Source organism: Nerophis ophidion, linkage group LG04, assembly GCF_033978795.1.
Source record: "Nerophis ophidion isolate RoL-2023_Sa linkage group LG04, RoL_Noph_v1.0, whole genome shotgun sequence".
NCBI classification, from domain to species: Eukaryota; Metazoa; Chordata; class Actinopteri; order Syngnathiformes; family Syngnathidae; genus Nerophis; species Nerophis ophidion.
In genome coordinates, this window is record NC_084614.1 from 77,316,194 (window position 1) to 77,337,228 (window position 21,035).

Sequence of the window (21,035 nt, forward strand, 5' to 3'; positions counted from 1 at the left end):
TGATTAAAGCAGCCGCAATCAACACAGTCGCTGAAAATTTAACATCAGCACAAAAGCCCAAATCAATCCAAGAAGTGCTGGCTAAATATGATGAGGTATTCAAGGATGAGCTTGGAACATTAAAGGACATCAAAGCCACAATTTCTGTAAAGCCTGACGCAGTCCCAAAGTTCCACAAAGCCCGCGTCCTGCCATTCGCCATGAAAGAAAAAGTTGAAAAGGAGCTGCAGCGCCTAGAAAAGGAGGGTGTCATCAGTCCAGTGAACCACAGTGACTGGGCTGCTCCAGTGGTTCCAGTGCTTAAGCGGGATGGAGGACTTCGCTTGTGTGGCGACTACAAGATAACTGTGAACTTGGCTACAAACGCTGAAACGTACCCCCTACCAAGAATTGAGGAGGTGTTAGCAGCACTATGTGGAGGAAAAATATTTTCTAAAATAGATCTAGCAGCAGCCTATCAACAAGTACTCCTGGATGAAGAGACGAAAAAGTATACAACAGTGAATACTCACAAGGGACTGTTTGTGTACAATAGACTTTGTTTCGGTGTCACTTCAGCTGTTAGTATTTTTTCAACGCAATATGGAGAACCTGTTGAAAGATCTTGATGTGGTAATTTATCTCCATGATTTATTGATTACGGGCCGAGATGAAGCCCAGCATCTCGTGAACCTGGACAAGGTTTTACAGAGACTGCAAGAGAACGGCATGAGAGTGAAAAAGTCAAAGTGTGACTTCGGCAAGACACAGATTGAATATCTGGGACATGTGCTGGACGATGTGCCTGTCGATCTCACGATCCACTCTTCCCTCACTCGTGAACAAGACTCCATGGTACTTGAACTCCTCCACTTGGGGCAGGGTCTCCTCCCCAGCCCGGAGATGGCATTCCACCCTTTTCCGGGCGAGAACCATGGACTCGGACTTAGAGGTGCTGATTCTCATTCCGGTCGCTTCACACTCGGCTGCCAACCGATCCAGCGAGAGCTGAAGATCCCGGTCAGATGAAGCCATCAGGACCACATCATCTGCAAAAAGCAGAGACCTAATCCTGCGGTTACCAAACCGGAACCCCTCAACGCCCTGACTGCGCCTAGAAATTCTGTCCATAAAAGTTATGAACAGAATCGGTGACAAAGGACAGCCTTGGCGGAGTCCAACTCACACTGGAAATGTGTTCGACTTACTGCCGGCAATGCAGACCAAACTCTGGCACTGATCGTACAGGGAACGGACCGCCACAATAAGACAGTCCGATACCCCATACTCTCTGAGCACTCCCCACAGGACTTCCCGAGGGACACGGTCGAATGCCTTCTCCAAGTCCACAAAGCACATGTAGACTGGTTGGGCAAACTCCCATGCACCCTCAAGAACCCTGCCGAGAGTATAGAGCTGGTCCACAGTTCCACGACCAGGACGAAAACCACACTGTTCCTCCTGAATCCGAGGTTCGACTATCCGGCGTAGCCTCCTCTCCAGTACACCTGAATAAACCTTACCGGGAAGGCTGAGGAGTGTGATCCCACGATAGTTGGAACACACCCTCCGGTCCCCCTTCTTAAAGAGAGGAACCACCACCCCGGTCTGCCAATCCAGAGGTACCACCCCCGATGTCCATGCGATGCTGCAAAGTCTTGTCAACCAAGACAGCCCCACAGCATCCAGAGCCTTAAGGAACTCCGGGCGGATCTCGTCCACCCCTGGGGCCTTGCCACCGAGGAGCTTTTTAACTACCTCAAATGAGTTTCCTCCGCCGTGTGGCGGGGCTCTCCCTTAGAGATAGGGTGAGAAGCTCTGCCATCCGGGAGGAACTCAAAGTAAAGCCGCTGCTCCTCCACATCGAGAGGAGCCAGATGAGGTGGTTTGGGCATCTGGTCAGGATGCCACCCGAACGCCTCCCTAGGGAGGTGTTTAGGGCACGTCCAACCGGTAGGAGGCCACGGGGAAGACCCAGGACACGTTGGGAAGACTATGTCTCCCGGCTGGCCTGGGAACGCCTCGGGATCCCCCGGGAAGAGCTAGACGAAGTGGCTGGGGAGAGGGAAGTCTGGGTTTCCCTGCTTAGGCTGTTGCCCCCGCGACCCGACCTTGGATAAGCGGAAGATGATGGATGGATGTGCTGGACGGGAAAGGCGTCTACACATCCAAAAATAAGGTCATAGCCATACATGATGTTCCGGCACCCAGAAATGTCAAAGAGCTCAGAGCTTTCCTGGGCCTAGTGAACTACTATGGACGTTTTGTGCCTCAGCAAAGCACAATTTTGGCCCCACTTTACAGGCTAATGAACGCTAAAGTTAAATGGAGATGGGGCGAGGCGGAGCAGAGTGCTTTTGGCAAATGCAAGGAGCTTTTGACCAGTGACAAAGTGCTGGTTCACTATGATCCACGTCTGCCGCTTTCGCTTGCATGTGATGCTTCTGCTTATGGGATCGGAGCAGTGATACAGCACACAACACTAGACGGGCATGAACATCCAATAGCCTATGCTTCCCGCACGCTCTCTCCGGCAGAGAAAAACTATTCACAGATAGAAAAAGAGGCATTGAGCCTGGTGTTTGGTGTGAAGAAGTTCCATCAATATCTGTGGGGGCGCAAGTTCGACTTAATATCCGACCACAAGCCCCTGCTCGCGCTGTTTGGAGAACATGAGAGACTTCCTACAATGGCAGCAGCGCGCCTTCAGAGATGGGCCATCATACTGTCTGCGTATGATTACCACAGGACATACCGCAGGTCAGAGGAGCACGGCAATGCGGACGGGCTGTCTCGTGTCCCGCTGCCTGAGACCAAAGATACAGGTACAGAGACAATGACAGCTTGCATAAATGCACTGTTATATGTTATATGAGTGCAAAAACAAATTTCCAAGGCTACACGAAAGGACACGGAGCTCTCAAAGCTGCACAGGTACAGCATGGAAGGATGGCCAAAAGAAATACCAGATGAACTGAGGGTGTACTACAGAAAGAGAGATGAGCTATCTGTCGAACAGGGGTGTGTTCTATGGGGAACAAGAGTAATAGTACCTGCAAAAATGAGAGGCGCAGTGCTAAAAGAGATCCACGACGGACACTCTGGCAGACAATATGTCTGGTGGCCAAATGTAGATATGGATGCTGAGAGACTCTGCAAGCAGTGTGAGACCTGCCAGCTGGAACAGCGCACGCCACGCCAAGTCCCGCTGCATCCCTGGGATTTTCCTGGAGAGGTTTGGAAAAGACTACACACTGAATTTGCAGGCCCGTTCTTGGGTCACATGTTCATGATTGTGGTTGATGCATACTCTAAGTGGCTGGAGGTTTACAAAATGGCACAAATCACGTCCACTGCAACCATTACACGACTTAAGAGACTGTTCGCATCATTCGGTGTGCCGGAACAAATAGTCACAGACAATGCGACAACGTTCACATCGGATGAGTTTCAGCAGTTCATAAAGAGGAATGGAGTCCTTCACACGACCGGTGCACCGAGACATCCAGCTACAAATATGTTGCTATTTTTAAAGCAGGCATGAAAAAGCTTGTTGGACAGAACCTGAGTGTTGAGGACAAGATATCACACATCCTGCTGCGCTATCGCACTACTCCCCACAGCACCACTGGAGAGTCACCAGCGGCCTTGTTCCTGAAAAGACATGTGCGAACACGTTTGGACTTCCTGAAACCAAGCATCACCGAACGAGTCAGAAAGAGACAGTATCAGCAGAAGGAGAAACATGACAGTCAGGCTGCCGAGAGACAGTTTGATGTAAATGACTCTGTGTATCTGCGCAACACCGCAGGAGAGAAACCCAAATGGATTCCTGGGGTAGTGACACAACAGACTGGTCCAGCGTCATACCGAGTGCAAGGCGAGACACCAGACCAAGTGTACCGGCGTCACGGAGATCAGCTGAGACCTCGCTACCTTCCTGATACTCCAGATTCAGAGCCTGCAGGTGAAACTGAGTCAGCTGAGCGGAACGGACTCCGCAGAACCTGAACCATCAGCTTTTGAGTTGGAACCGCCAGTGCTGCCTGACCCAGAGACAGTGACTTTGAGACGCTCAGAGCGTACTATCAGGCGACCTCAGCGTTACAGGGACTGATTCTTTTCAGAAGGGAGTTTTTCATTTGTTATTAAAGAGGGTTGAATTTGAGTTTGAATGCACTATCTGGTATAACATCTGTGACATTTTTGTGTTTGTTTATTACAGCATTGAAGAATTGAATGTTGCCGTATTGAAAGTGTGTACTGATTTTGCATTGCCTTTGATCTATGAGGGGAGGTGATGTAGTGTGCATGCTGACTCAGCGTTGTTTGTCCTGACTGACTTGCCGTAGTTGAGTTGTGTCTACTTAGCATGCTCACCAAGTGCTGTACATGAGTGTTGATGATCCCTCTCTAGAGTGTATGCTACTGCTACTCCCAGTCAGATATAAAAGTTACTGAACGTGTGTGCTACCTCGTTATTTGAATATATAACAACATCTTAACTTTCACCTCCGTTATGTCTCCCAAGCGTGAGGCGTCCCTGCTGGGGTAACGGGACACGCATCTGCCTCGCATGGGTTCGATTCCCGGCCAGGGTTGCATCAGGAAGTTTCATCCTGAGTAAAAAAGTCAGCAGAAAGCCTTCATGAGATGGACTCGCTGTGGCCAAAGTGCTGAACGTGGGGGAAAAGTGTGAGGCAGACGCTTCTGCTGGCAGAATATCAAAGAAAGGTGATCGTTTTTATTTTAATTTTTTCGTACCTGTCAAAGGTGAACACACTTATCCACGTAGGTGAGTAGTAACGAGTTACATTTACTTAGATAAGAAACACAACTTTTACTTTGCTATATAACATATTCAATATATGTATAAAAATATACATTTTGGCCTCCACTCAGGCTTCATCCCAGGGACCCCAAAGGATTTTGGTCCAAAAAATATTTAAAATGTGTCATTATTTTGTATTATTTTTATTCCAGGTTTAAATCTGTAGATCAACATTAGGTCTATCTGTCAATATAACCTTTTCAAAGATTTAAGTTGTATGCCCTTTTTGTCAAAGAAAACCCTGTTTTGTTATGGAAAAAAAAACACAAAATATGCAATAGTTTCCCCCAATAGAATTTTAAAGTGGAATATTTGAGATTATATAATAATTGGAGCCTTAAAAATTTCAACAAATAAAAATATTGATTTTAATTTATTATTATTTTTTTTTAGCAATGACACACACAAAAAAATCCTACTGAAATTATTGGGGATCCAAAAGTGTCTTACTCATTAGAAATAAAAAAATATATTTTTTTTCTTACTGTTTACTTTAAACACAATCGTCTTCATATCAACTTCAGATCCATCCGTCAATTATATATATATATATATATATATATATATATATATATATATATAGGCAGACAAAACTGCTCTTGGGAAGAAAACATATACGAGGCTCTTATCACTGATAAAGAGTTTGGAGCAACTGAGCTTAAGGAGGTATTTATCACAGAGATACATTTTTTATGATTTGGGCTCAGAGATAGCAAAGTATCTATAAGAGTTTCCGGAGGACGATTTGGGAAGTGTGGGAACTGCTTCTTTACGAAGTCCCTCACCTGAAAAAAAGGAAAAAGGTGGGAGTTTGGCAAATCGTATTTGGGAGAGAGTTCAGCGAAGGATGAGAACACTCCGTCTGTATAGAGGTCTTCCACAGTGGTGATACCGTGATCGTGCCAGGTCATAAATGCGGGGTCGCTACGGGAAGGTTTAAATAACTGTTTTTTAAGTAGCGGGGTTAATATAGATGGGCCTTGAAAACCCAAATGTTTCCTTAGCTGGTTCCATATTTTCATGGAGATCGATACAATGGTGTTTGCGCCTTCAAGTTTAAATGGAAAAGGGAGTGGTGAGCATAAGCAAGAACGTCATGAAAAGTGTGGGATTGCCGTTTCAAGGGATACCCAGGCCGGGAGGGTCTGAGAGCCTCCGTCCATCCAGTATAGGAGTTTCTGTACATTAGCCGCCCAATAGTACTGTCTGAAATTGGGGAGTGCAAGCCCTCCCTCAGAATTTGGGAGATTGTAGGACCGACTTGCGGATTCGGGCCGATCCGGCCCCCCGTATAAATTTGCATATTGATTTGTCTAATTTATCGAAGAATGATTTAGTGATAAATATGGGGATATGTTGGAAAAGGTAAAGGAATTCAGGCAGAGAGATCATCTTGATCCGATTGATCCGGTCAGCGAGAGATAATAGTAAAACAGACCAGCGGGCAAAGTCCTTCTCCATTTTTTCCATTAGAGGTCAAAAATTTCAGACATAGCCGGAGTAATACGGATTCCCAAGTAATGGATCCCGTCATGTGCCCATTTGAATGCAGCTAAAGATCGTGGTAACTGTTTAGCTAAGGAATTGATCGGAAACAGTTCACTTTTTTGGTAATTAAGTTTGTAGCCAGAGTGTGTGCCAAACCGCTCCAAAATGTGAAAGATTACTGGGAGTGAGCTAGCAGGATCTGAGATGTATAGGAGCAAGTCGTCCGCATAAAGCGACACTTTGTGCAACGTGTCCGACCGGGGGATAGAGGAGACCCATTTTTGAAGCTTTCCAGGTGGAATTATTTCCCATTCTTGCTTGATGAACAGCTTAAGTTGTTCAACAGTCCAGGGTCTCGGTTGTGGTCTTTTAGGCTTCATAATGTGCCACACATTTTCAATGGGAGACAGGTCTGGACTACAGGCAGAACAGTCCAGTACCCTCACTCTTTTACTACGAAGCCACACTGTTGTAACATGTGGCTTGGCATTGTCTTGCTGAAATAAGCAGGGGCGTCCATGATAACGTTGCTTGGATGGCAACATATGTTGCTCCAAAACCTGTATGTACCTTTCAGCATTAATGGTGCCTTCATAGATGTGTAAGTTACCCATGCCTTGGGCACTAATACACCCCCACACCATCACAGATGCTGGCTTTTCAACTTTGCGCCTAGAACTATCCGCATGGTTCTTTTCCTCTTTGATCTGGAGGACACAACGTCCAGAGTTTCCAAAAAAAAATTTGAAATGTGGCCTCGTCAGACCACACAACTCTTTTACACTTTGCATCAGTCCATCTTGGATGAGCTCGGGTTTAGCGACGCTGGCTGAATTTCTGGGTGTTGTTGATAACTGGCTTTCGCTTTGAATAGTACAGTTTTAACTTGTACTTACAGATGTAGCAACCAACTGTAGTTACTGACAGTGGTTTTCTGAAGTGTTCCTGAGCCCATGTGGTGATAACCTTTACACACTGATGCAACTTTTTGATTCAGTACCACCTGAGGGATCGAAGGTCAAGGGGATTCAATGTTGGTTTTCAGCCTTGCTGCTTACGTGCAGGGATTTACCCAGATTCTCTGAACCTTTTGATTATATTACGGACCGCAGATGGTGAAATCCCTAAATTCCTTGCAATAGCTAGTTGAGAGATGTTGTTTTTAAACATTTGTTCATGAAGTGGTGACCCTCGCCCCATCCTTGTTTGTGAATGAACAAACATTTCATGGAAGCTGCTTTTATACTCAATCATGGCACCCACCTGTTCCCAATTAGCCTGTTCACTTGTGGGATGTTTCAAATAAGTTTTTGATGAGCATTCCTCAACTTTCTCAGTCTTTTTTGCCACTTGTGCCATTTTTTTCAAATATGTTGCAGGCAATTCCAAATGAGCTAATACTTGCAAAAAATAAAGTTTTCTAGTTTGAGCGTTTAGTATCTTGTCTTTGCAGTCTATTCAATTGAATATGGGTTGAAAAAGATTTGCAAATCACTGTTTTCTGTTTTTATTTACCATTTACACAACGTCCCAACTTCATTGGTCTCGGGTTTTGTATATTGAAAAAAAGAACATCATTGAAAAAAATAATAAAGGCCACAAAAACGCATCGATCAAATTGGTTGTAATTAGCCCCTTAAGTCCTTTAGCAGCTATAAAATGATGTTGCTGAAAAGACGATATCTGTAAAATGTGTGTCTGTGGAGCACAAGCACTGATCCTGCAGCCGTGTGTGGAACTGTCAGTGTGCCCAGTTACTAAATAAAAACTAAATAGTGCTGGCACGACAGCGGTGAGTGTTGATAAATCATATTGGGCGTGATAAATAATTATATTCGCATTTTCTCCCAGTATTGTGGGAGTTTTAATGATCAGCATATATTTTGCATGTTAATGAAGACAGAGACCCAAAATGTATTGCACGCCTTATTCTGCTCACTTAAGAGACACAATCCACTTTGCACAGGTTTAGTAGATCAGCTCTGCGTGTGCTATCGGGTTTGCACGTCTTTTAGTACACGCAAACCTTTAATAAATCAGGCCCTATGAGTCCAACTCCATCCTGGAGACGAGGATTGCACTTTGTCAGGCCTCTACCTTCACACCTGTGCAACTTGGGTGTGCCACCTGAAGACTAAGCTCAAAATAACCACAAGAAGGTGCCAATCTCTCAGGAGGGGAAGTAAATATATAAAAGTGGACTCAACTTAATAAAGTATCCTTGATCCACATTTTTCCCACCATCATTACATTTATCTTAACTTGATGGCCTAATTCTTAAACTGAATGTTCACCTTTAGTAGGACTTCACACACAATAGTCAATATTTACACCACTGAAAAGTACAATCCACTTATGAGCAAAACAAAAACATTCTTCTCAAACTAGTTTATCAACAAGTCAGCTGCGTCATGCCTCAAAGTTTCCGCCTCCTCCACTTATTCACACACAGAGAAACTTAACAGCACTGCCTACACTCTAGACCAGGGGTCTCAAACTCAATTTACCAGGGGGCCACTGGATGCAGAGTCTGAGTGAGGCTGGGCCGCAAGAAAAGATGTATTTATTTATTTTTTTTGCATACTCCTCAGCATGTCTAGTTGTATAATGACGTTTCAAATTGTATCCCTTGTGCAACTTTCTGGGTGCAAATAAGACACGTCGGGGTGCCCCTGTGCTCAACAAAGAAATATCGCATCTCCCACTTTTCCTGGAATTGTCTTTGCTCATCACTAACCCTTCTCTTCACTGCAGGCTTTGAAAAAGACATGTTTGGGGTTGTGGAATATATTTGTATTTAGCCCACGCACGGAGAATAATGTTGTTTCCGCAATGTGCGTCGCTCCGCTTTTCCTCCCTACAGCAACACGGCGGTCGGCGGATAATAGCCGGGAAAGTACCGGGATAGCGAGCGCAAAAAAGTGACGGCTCCCGGAGTGTTTATATGTAGTGTTCATCGTGTGAGGCAATGCAAACTAAACAAGAAAAAAAAAAAGCAAATAACGGTTTGAATCGGTCCAGGTTATCGGGGACTGTTATTACTGACGGACAGGTGTCGCGGTGTGACTGCAGCCAGGCACCTAAGTGAACCCCCGTCTCCATGACAACGTCTCTGTCGCTTTCACTCATTTGCAGCTTTTCCACTAACGCAGGGTAGGCAACCCAGAACGTTGAAAGAGCCATTTTGGACCCGAATAACACAACGCTGTCAAGCGCCGTTCATATAAAACTTGCGGGCCGCACTAACATTAAAGGCCTACTGAAATGAGATTTTCTTATTTAAACGGGGATAGCAGGTCCATTCTATGTGTCATACTTGATCATTTCCAGATATTGCCATATTTTTGCTGAAAGGATTTAGTAGAGAACATAGACGATAAAGTTAGCAACTTTTGGTGCTGATAAAACAGCCTTGCCTGTACCGGAAGTAGCAGACGATGTGCGCGTGACATCACGGGTTGTGGAGCTCCTCACATCTGAACATTGTTTACAATCATGGCCACCAGCAGCGAGAGCGATTCGGACCGAGAAAGTGGCGATTTCCCCATTAATTTGAGCGAGGATCAAAGATTCGTGGATGAGGAAAGTGAGAGTGAAGGACTAGAAGAAAAAAAAGACTACAGTGGGAGCGATTCAGATATTATTAGACAAATTTACTAGGATAATTCAGGAAATTCCCTTATCTGCTTGTTTTACTAGTGTTTTAGTGAGATTACATGGTCGTAACTGTACAACCTGAAGGTCGGCCCCGCACCTTTCTTCAGCACCAGTCGACGGATGGTGGCGATGCCCATCTCTGCCCTTCGCAAGGGACCCTCTTCGAAACACGATCTTTCAAAGTGACCGCTGCATAATACACTGTACTTTGTGTGTGTGGTCCAATCCAGCCGTGTTTGCTTGACCGCTCTGTTCCATAGTAAAGCTTCAACGTCATCCTTTGGGAATGTAAACAATGAAACACCGGCTGTGTTTGTGTTGCTAAAGGCGGCCGCAATACACCGCTTCCCACCTACAGCTTTCTTCTTTGATGTCTCCATTATTCATTGAACAAATAGCAAAAGATTCAGCAACACAGGTGTCCAGAATACTGTGGGATTATGCGATGAAAACAGACGATTTATAGCTGGGAACGGTGCTGGAACAAAATGTCCTCTACAATGCGTGACGTCACGCACACACGTCATCATACCGCGACGTCTCAGCAGGATACTTTGGCGCGAAATTTAAAATGGCAATTTAGTAAACTGGCATGTGTTGCAATGTTAATATTTCATCATTGATATATAAACTATCAGACTGCGTGGTCGCTAGTAGTGGCTTTCAGTAGGCCTTTCAATCAATCAATCATCAATCAATGTTTATTTATATAGCCCTAAATCACAAGTGCCTCAAAGGGCCGCACAAACCACAACGACATCCTCGGTAGGGCCCACATAAGGGCAAGGAAAAACTCGCCCCAGTGGGACGTCGACCATGATGACTATGAGAAACCTTGGAGAGGACCACATATGTGGGCAACACAGGCACTGAGCAAAAGTCTCTTGCTCTCTGTCCCTCAGGACAGAACGGAAGGCTCCGAATGGAATTAGTTCAGTGAGTTTCAGTTTCGTCTGCAATGCATTCCATGCCATAGGGGCAGCAATGCCAAAAGCTCTTTTGCCAAATTCAGTCCGTACATGGGGAACAGTTAAAACATACAAATTGTTAGAACGCATAAGAGCTGTTTTTTCTTTGTCACAAAGTAGACAAGTATGGAGGTATTAAACCTAAAAGAGCTTTATAAATGATGGCCAGCCAATGTGTGTATCTGTGTGCACTCAATGAAGATAAGTCTGACTTCATATACAGTTGACAGTGGTGGGTGAGACTACGACAGCCAGGAACAAATCTTAGTGCTGAGTGAAAAACAGTGTCCAAGGACTGGAGGCATTTAGATGAAGCACTAAAATAAAGCAGGTCTCCATAATCATTTACGGGCCAGATAGTCGCTGTCACCAATATCTTTCTGACTTTAAGAGAGAAGCCGTTTTTATTTCTAAATAGGAAACCGAGCTTTACCCTGAGCTTAGAGACCAAGTTGTTAATACGGGCTTTAAATGAAAGCTCCTGATCAAGAGTAAAACCCAAGTACTTGTAATTTAAGACCTGCTCTATAGGGTTTCCATTTGATGTTACAATATTTGGAATATTTTCCAGTAGCACCCTTGAATGAGAGAAACCATTACTTTGCTTTTATCTGTATTTAAAACCAATTTAAGATCAAATAAGCGAGCCTGGATGACATCAAAAGCAGCTTGTAAAAACTCAAAAGCCTGAGTGCTGGAGGTTGAACAGCAATAAATAATGGTGTCGTCTGCATAAAAATGGTACATTGCATTTGACAGATTATTGCAAAGATTATTCAAGTAGATAGAAAATAAAATGGGCCCCAGCACTGAGCCTTGTGGAACTCCTTTGGTAATGTCCAATAATGAAGAGGTTGTCCCAGCCACCTGTACACGTTGTGTTCTGCTGGAAAGATAGTCTGTGAACCAAGCAGCTGCATTTTTAGATAATCCAACGTGATGGAGAGCTTCAATGAGCAGACTGTGGTCTACTGTGTCAAATGCTTTTGACAAATCGATAAAAAGGCCGACACAGTATTTTTTTGCCGTCCACAGCCTCGATTAAATCATTGAGGACCTTAAGAGCAGCTGTAATAGTGCTATGCTGTATTCTAAAACCCGATTGAAATGGGGATAAAATATTGTTTAATTCTAAAAAAATCATTTAGCTGGTTACTGATGATTTTTTTTTTAAATTTTGCTAAAATGCATAATTTAGAAATTGGTCTGTAATTATTTATATGTGTGGGTTCACCCCGGTTTTAGCAGGGGAAGAACAAAGGCTGATTTCCAGATTTTTGGAATGATTTTACTTGTTAGACTGAGGTTAAAAATATGCGAGAGAGGCTCAGCAATAAAATCAGCAGCCAATTTTGAGAAAAAGGGTTCCATTTGGTCCGGTCCTGCTGCTTTAGTTGTGTCCAGGCTCTTTAGTGCATTGTATACCTCAGATACTGATACAGGTGTGAAGTCACAAGTGCAGGTGCTGCGTCTAATTACAGCCTGTGGTGTATTTGGGATATTAACATTAGTTAAACCAACATTTGACGATTGAGGATTCAACGACTCAAAGAAAAATCCAGCAGAAACTAAATACTCATTAAAACAATTTGATATAGTTGTCTTATCAGACAAAGTACCAGATTGAGTAATCAAAGGACATGGAAAGTCATTTGTTTTCACATGATTTAAAGAAGCTTTTATGGTTTGCCAAAACTTTTTGGGGTCATTTATATGTTTTTTGCATTCATGCAGGTAAAAATCAGACTTGGCTCTCCTAACAAGCGAAGTACATTTATTTCTAAGCTGGCGAAAGCTAAGCCAGTCAACCTCTGTCTTTGTTTTTCGAGCCCTGGCCCAAGCAACATCTCTCTCTTTGAGAAGGTTTCCAATTGCAGCGGTAAACCAGGGATTATTTCCACCTTTAACTCTACATTTTCGAAAGGGAGCATGTTTATTGACTATACGTTGAAATTTGTTATAAAAGTATTTCAACGCTATCTCAATATCATCAATTAAAGCAACTCTGTTCCACTCAAAGGCAGCTAAGTCGTATATAAAAGCTGGGAGGCAAAAAATGTTACTATCTCTTTTGCATGTAATAATGGGTTTTGATTTTGGTAGCTTGCAGTTTCCTACAGCTGCAATTGTACAATGATCACTCAAGTCATTGACAAACACCCCAGTACCAGTGTACTTATGGGGAGCCTTGGTTAGAATTAGATCAAGTAAAGATGATTTTGAGGGGTTTTTAGTATTGGGTCGAGGTGGGGAAGTGAATAATTGAGTTAAATTTAGTGTGTTGCATACAGCTTTAAGGTTATCGGAAGAGGAAGTCAACCAGTCAAAATTTAAATCACCAACCAAGAGAAGTTCACTAGTCCACTCATAAAGGATTCAAGAGAGGCAAGGGCTTCAGTGGAGGCATAGGGAGGTCTATAACACCCTACAATTGCGAGAGTTTGGCCATGCGAGAATTCAAGCTGCAGGGCAAGGAGTTCAAATGGTTTAGTGATTGACAGTGATGATAATAAAGTAACATTAAATCTGTTTTTTATATACATAGCCACCCCTCCACCTTTTCGAGGACGATCGCATCGGAAGACATTGTATCCATTTATAGCAATGTCCTTGTCAGAGACTGCTTTACTTAGCCAGGTTTCTGATAAAATAAATATATCTGCATTGGTTGTTTGAATCCAAATTTTGACTAAGTCTAATTTTGGCAGTAGGCTTGTAATATTTGAATGAATTAAACCAAGACCTGACCTAGCTCTAAGTTCACCAGGAGTACTGATGTTGTATAAAGCTGGGCCTGGATTTGGTTGCACATTGCCTGATAGCAGAAGTAAGAGCAATATAAAGATTTTCCGTTTCATATGGCAAGGTGACCTCATGACAACATTATTTGGCTTCACAATATCAAAATGAGTAATATCAGAAGGAGAAAACCATCTGTTTAGCACAGAAATACACCATAACTGAAGCTGGTTAGAATTATTTAGCACTGACCCACATGTGGATATCAATAACCTTTGTGTAAATGCTGTAGTTTCAAAGGACCAGGTGATTGTTATTGCGTTTGGTAGAGTTAAAGGTTGGTGGAGCACCTGGTCAGGTACCCCACTACAATTGCAGAAAACAAGTCCAGGAAAAAACATTAATAGAGAGCTTTTGTCAAAGTCATTGTTAAATTGTTTTACTACCTACCCAGGTCCAATAATCAAAGTTCAGATGTCCAAGCTACAAGAGTTGGAAGACCAAGCTAAGGCTAGCAGAGGCCCAGCTTTAGTCAGTCTGAGGCTAAGATGGATCCAGGCCGTGGAAGACGGAAGGCCAAGATGAAGCCAGTCGACTCAGACTGTAGGTAGTGGAAGGCCAAGCTGAGACTAGTATAGATCCAGACTGTGGCAGATGGAAGGCCAAAATTTCAGCTAGCAAAACATCCCCCGGCTTCTGCAGGTCAGAGACCTCCAGGTTTCCAAATCCAACAAAAGCAGTCAGAAATACCACTTTTTGGAAGTAAGCCTTCATTCATCAATTGTTACGCTTAAAACTAGTGCAATTTACTTAAATCGGCTAAAAAAAAAGAGAATAAAACACATAGAAATTCAGACCACTTTGACAAGCAGACAAACAAAAGACAGTCCTGTCGGCCATCTTGGATTGGACATTCAACATTAACCCAATTTGGAAATCGGTCTGTAGTTATTTATATTTGTGGATTCACCTACTTTTGACGGAGGAAGAAGAAAGGCGGGTTTGCTGATTTTTGGAACGCTTTTGCTTGAAAGACTCAGGTTAAAAAGGCATGAAAAAGAAAAAGGCAATTAGAAATATTATACATTATGTCCCATATAAGCTCATACACGACACATTCTACAGATAGTGTATAAAAAAACCTAAATAGTGGAATAAAAGAGGTGAAAACATGTGAAATGGAACAAAGAAAAGTTGCATTGTTGAGTCTAATAAAGCTGCCATGCAGGTTGTTTTCTCTTTAAAGCTGTCATTGCTCAAAAATAATAATGAATCAAACTCAATGTTGTTACAAATTATTTAAACTAGTCATGGCTCCAATTACGTCACTTACAAAATTTGACTTAAGAGTATTTTTATAGGATATGTTGTGTTTATCCTACAAAAAAAAGGGGTTTTGACTAATAGGGCCAAAAAAAAAAAAAAAGAAATGAAGAAGCTGTCACGTACTTGCATGGCTGCTCTAGTTGTGACCCCAAGATGCAGGAGACAGGAGGACGACGTGCGGGTGAGAGTCTTTTAATTCCCACAGGGAGCACAAGGAGGTGCAGCAGGGAAGTGCACAGAAGCATAAGCAGCATACAGAAAAACCAAAGTAACGTTTCACAAAACAATCCTTGAGCCCTGACTGGAGGGCGAGGCAGGCATAAATAGAAGCCAGTTGATTAAAGTAAAAGTACCAATGATTGTCACACACACACTAGGTGTGGTGAGATTTTCCTCTGCATTTGACCCATCACCCTCACCCCATGACCAGGTGTGGCCAGGCTGCCAATCAGCGACAGGTGAGGAGGGAAAAGGGCTCAGGGAGACAAACAGGAAGTGGGACCAAAATAAGAGCGCTGACTAGGAGATAAACACAAACGCAAACAGACCGCGTGACACCTGACGTGACAGGTCGTCACAGAAACGAGGGATGGATCTGAAGTTTATCGAGGGACTTAAGTGTTGAAAGTAAAAATAATGTTTGACTTATTTTTTATGAGTGGGGCCCGTTTGGATCCTAATAATTTCAGTGGGACAAGTTTTAATTGTCATTGCTCAAAAAAAATAATGAATTAAAATCGATGATGTTCTGAATTATTGACATATTTAAGATTGCGATTGAGTGAAAATTATTATTTTGTGCTTTTGCCATAACAAAACAAGGTTTTGACAAAAATGGCGTAAATTATGAAAAAAAGACTGATAAGGACGGATAAACCTGAAATTGATTTAGTGATTTAAGTGTTGAATGAAAAAATACAAACATAAACAAAAATGACCTACTTCTACCATTTTTATGACTGAGACTCTTCCTGGTCCCCAAGAAAGCAGTGCGAGGCGAGTGGAGAAAAAACGGATTTATTGACAGAAATGTGACACAATGTGATATTGATCATAAGCAGCGGCCATTGAAAGAAAAGAAGAAATCCTCGTCATGACGTCAAGGCCATGAAACGTGCGATTTTACAGCCACCAACGTTTGATCTTGAAAGTCTTTTAACGGCCAAAGAAGAATACATGGAATAGCGTGAGGAGCAGTCGGACGAAGAACAAAGCACATCTCCATCTCATCTCCGAGTGTGATGACGTCCCTCAGCGATGGAGACATCTCCCTGTGTTCCAGTGCACAAAGCATCCTGGAGGAAGAAGACCACTCAGCACATTCCCGACAGAAGCAGGTGAATCCAAGTTGAACATCATCTTCACACAAGAACATTTGGAGGTGCAGACAGTCCATGTGAGCTTACTCAGCCTTCAGCCGCCTGCACGTTCTCGTCGAGCTCCACGCCGCCGTGGCGAGCTGCGGGACAAACGCAAACGGTGAAGGAAGAACATCCAGAAGGTGCCTCGTCACTCACATCAGATCTTTGAGGTGTGACTTGGAAACATGACGAGTCAGCACACTTGATGTCTCATTTGGCTGATCCTCATCATGAGGACTCCTGTCAAAAGTGAGATATGCCAGACTTTGTATTGCGTGTGCTCACAGGAGGGACTTTTATTGTGAAGGAGTCAGCTCCAGTTGGGCTTTTCCGGCTAAACTTGTAACAAAGGTCCACATCAGACCTCCATGTGAGTGACGCTTCACCACGGCTTTGTTTCTTGCGGCTCAAAGAAAAGATGTTTTACTTACCAGCTGGATCGTACTGGGCTGAAATGAAAGAGAAACAAGGTGAAGTGGACTTTTCCCCTCACGTCACGCCGTGTTTCTACGTGAGAGTGTGCGCTCTGTCTCTGTGGATCTTTGAGTGTTTGGCTGGAAGGCAACTAAAAGATGGCCGCACCTTTGCAGCCCGGATGAAAGCATCAACTCACGGCCTGGACCGAGTGCACCGAGAAGAAGAAGACAGAGGACATTGGCGTCCCTCACCTTGTCTGTTTCTGTGACGCCTGACCATGACCATGATGATGATGATGATGATGATGGCCGCCACAGCGAGGACCGCCGCCGTGGCAGCGAGGGCGACGCTCAAGTTGTCTGTGGAGAGCAAAAAAGCACAAGTGGAGTGACAAAGCATGAAGAGGAAACCTTCATGACTACTTTGCATGCAGACGTCAAGCGTTGTCATGGTGACATGGATCAATAATGGTGACAGGTGGACTTGTGATGGGAAACATCTCCAACTAAATGTGTCTTTCTCACCTTCATGGCTTGCGTTGCTCAGGATGCTTCTTCTCTCCAGCTTGGTGACCAAGTCCTCCTTGACGCCTGACAGCTGAAACACACATTCGTACTTGCCCTCCACGTCGGCCGTCACCTCCACTTTCAGCGCCACCGACATCTGGAAGGTTCCGTCGTGGTTGGGGAGTATCTCTCCGTGCTCCACGTCCTCGAAGATCTGCTCGCCGTCTTTCCTCCAAAACAGGTCGGCACCGTCGGGGTAGAAACCTGTCGCCATGCAGCTGACCGGAGAGGACGGCGTCTTCTGGAGCAGGAACACCTCTGGAAGCTCTGCACAGGAAGTGATGTCACGTGTGAACACAGGACAACGTGGGGAGAAGGTGTGGATGGAGAGAAGGTGGGGATGGAGGTAAAGATGGAGAGAAGGTAAAGATGGAGAGAAGGTGGGGATGGAGGTAAAGATCGAGAGAAGGTGTGGATGGAAAGAAGGTGTGGACGGAGGAAAAATGGAGAGAAGGTGTGGACGGAGGTAAAGATGGAGAGAAGGTGTGGATGGAGGTAAAGATGGAGAGAAGGAGAGCATGAGATAAAGATGGAAAGAAGGTTAGAGTGGAGATACAGATGTAGAGGTGTAGATGGAAGTAAAGATGGATAGAAGGTGAGGATGGAGGTAAAGATGGAAAGAAGAAGAGAATGAGATAAAGATGGAGAGAAGGTTAGAGTGGAGATAAAGATGGAGAAAAGGTGAGGATGGAGGTAAAGATGGAGAGAAGGTGAGAACGGAGGTAAAGATGGAGAGAAAGGGAGAACGTAGGTAAAGATGGAGAGAAGGTGAGAATGGAGGTAAAGATGGAGAGAAGGAAAGAAGGAGAGAATGAGGTAAAGATGGAGAGAAGGTGAGAACACAGGTTAAGATGGAGAGAACGTGTGGATGGAGGTAAAGATGAATAGACGGTGAGAATGGAGGTAAAGTTGGATAGAAGTTGAGGATGGAGGGAAAGATGGAGGGATGGAGAGAATAAGGTAAAGATGGAGAGAAGGAGAGAATGATATAAAGATGGAAAGAAGGAGAGAATGGAGGTAAAGATGGAGAGAAGGAGAGAATGATGTAAAGATGGAGAGAACGTGTGGATGGAGGTAAAGATGGAGAGAATGGAGGTAAAGATGGAGGGAAGGGAAGAATGGAGGTAAAGATGAATAGACGGTGAGAATGGAGGTAAAGTTGGATAGAAGTTGAGGATGGAGGGAAAGATGGAGGGATGGAGAGAATGATATAAAGATGGAGAGAAGGATGTAAAGATGGAGAAAAGGTGAGAACGCAGGTTAAGATGGAGAGAACGTGTGGATGGAGGTAAAGATGGAGAGAAGGAGAGCATGAGATAAAGATGGAAAGAAGGTTAGAGTGGAGATACAGATGTAGAGGTGTAGACGGAAGTAAAGATGGATAGAAGGTGAGGATGGAGGTAAAGACGAAGAGAAGGAGAGAATGAGATAAAGATGGAGTGAAAGTGTAGATGGAGGAAAAGACGGGAAAAAGGTGAGGATGGAGGTAGAGATGGAGAGAAGGTGAGAACAAAGGTAAAGATGGAGAGAAGGTGAGAATGAAGGTAAAGATGGAGAGAAGGTGAGAGAAAGAGAGAAGAGTATAAAGAGACAGGGTGTAATGTCAGTAATGTTCCTATAGGGGGAGTGCTAACAAGTTAAAAGGTGAAAGTACATGTTGTGTTTCTACCTGTTCTCATTAGGACCTCCTTCCCATTGTTCACATGCTTCTTCAAGTAAGAAGGACAATACTCAGTGTAGTAAAACTTCTGGTATTCTAGTAGATGTTTGTCCTTGTCCCAATTGAGTTTGTCGGGGAAAGCTTGTTGTTTTGCTGCAGTAAATGTCCATGTCTTCATGTCCAACGATATGAAATCTTCTCCATCATAACCTTGCTGATACCAACCTTTAACTTCATCAGTCTCATCATTCCATTCACATCCAGTCATCCTCTGGAAAATGTGAACACCTGAGACACACACAGTGTTGTAAAGCAGAGTGACACACACACACACACACACACACACACACACACACACACACACACACACACACACACACACAGTATTAGTGTAGGTTATTATGGGATGGACAGAGACAAGTATCAGTGCAGTAATGTGTGTTTACTACAGTATAAAAAGAGTACATCAAATACATTTAAGTAGTAGAAAGTTCAACATAAACAAACCTCCAGTTTGGTTGAAACGCTTCTTAAGAACTTCAAGGTTGTGTTTGTCCCTCAACTCATTATCAACACCGATCTCTGTTTGTCTCTGCCAGTATTTTGGATCCTCTGCTGTGATTTTGTTCATCCAGTCCTGTTTGGCTTCTGCTTTCCTGCTGTTGCTGTCATAGTGAGAAATCTGAACTCCATCAACATAACCAACACTCACATACTCTGGAAAGTTTGGAACTTGAGAGGACGCAGTGCAGAAATACTGCAGCGTGTGAATCACTGAAAGAAGAAAACAACAACAGGATGACTTTTTATTATTTTGTTTCATGTTCAACAATCTTGCACTGTGAATATTTTAGCTCCTTCCGTCTTCAGTCGGGTCTTAAAGTGAACATCAAACACTGCTAGATATCACAGTCAAGACTCACATGTTCTATGACAAATACAACACATTAATAATATTACTAACATCTGTTGACAGTTTGAACATTTTGAAAATAAACATATTTTCTACAATGGAGGCTGAATAAAAAGTACAACAGAGTTGAACACAACCTGTTCTGCCCATTTGATGTCGACTCTTACTGACATCTTGTGGCGGGGTGATGTTACTACACTTGATTAGTTTCTGACACTTCCGTGTTTGAAGATTTGTGTTCGTTCTTACAAGCCTTGGAAAAAATAAGTCTTTGAACAAGAAACACTAAAGTCAAAATAAATAAAGAGCCTAAACGGATTTATCTGCTTCTGTAACCTTCTTGGAACATTTTTAATTTTTAGTAGGAAAAAGGGAAAATAATAAAATGTTAAAAAAAGAACCAGGATTAAGTAATAAAGGGCTTAAATAATACAACAATAATTTAATTAATAAGTAACAGAAACTCTCAGAAGTCAAATAAGTGAAGGCACAAAGATGATTTATGAGTAAAATATTAATAAACTTATAAAAATGACTTACCAGGCGTCACGCTGTGCATTTGCACGACCAGAAGAAAGAATAAAAACAAGTTCATGATGTCAGCGCGAAACAAAAAGATGTTTGCCACTTTTAATCCCGCAGAGAAAGACAAAAGTGACGAACACTCGCTTGACTCGCAAACAGGAAAAATGAACCAGGAACTGTCGAGGCTCTTTTTATAATACTCCACCTGAGCCAATGAGGAGTCAGCATTCTGTGACGTCACAGTGAGGAGAGAAAACGAAACGCTATTCTGCACAGAAAAGTGGCAGCAGTCAACTGACAAGAAGTCTTCTACTGGACTCACTAGAGAGCGCCCCTTGTGGCCACGTCAGGTAAATGCTTGTGTGGCTTTTCTGGGAAATCACGTGACTTGACAACAAAAAGGTGTGTCAAGTTGGCCGCCAAACTTGGAAAGAAAAGAAAGAAAGAGGAATGAAGGTGAGATTGAGAGTTAAAAGTAATGACAGGGCTGGAACATCCGATCAGTGATCGTATTGTAGTCCTCTCAAGAAAGCATCAATACAAATAATGATTGATAGACATAAAGTCGCTACACCGCAGGACATCCTCACTTCTTTTTATTTCAC

The 21,035-nt window shown here is 43.4% G+C and overlaps 1 protein-coding gene across 1 annotated transcript; it reads right to left on the reverse strand.

Annotated features, from left to right (window-relative positions):
• Positions 1 to 5,500: 5,500 nt before the first annotated feature.
• Positions 5,501 to 20,218, reverse strand: LOC133550465 (class I histocompatibility antigen, F10 alpha chain-like). The gene is made up of 4 exons (XM_061896448.1): positions 19,500 to 20,218; positions 19,002 to 19,280; positions 17,297 to 17,599; positions 5,501 to 5,595 (listed from the first exon to the last, which is right to left on the reverse strand). Exons 1-4 carry the CDS (start codon positions 19,813 to 19,815, stop codon positions 5,501 to 5,503), a joined length of 993 nt encoding a protein of 330 aa, XP_061752432.1. The 5' UTR covers positions 19,816 to 20,218.
• Between the last annotated feature and the right edge of the window lie 817 nt (positions 20,219 to 21,035).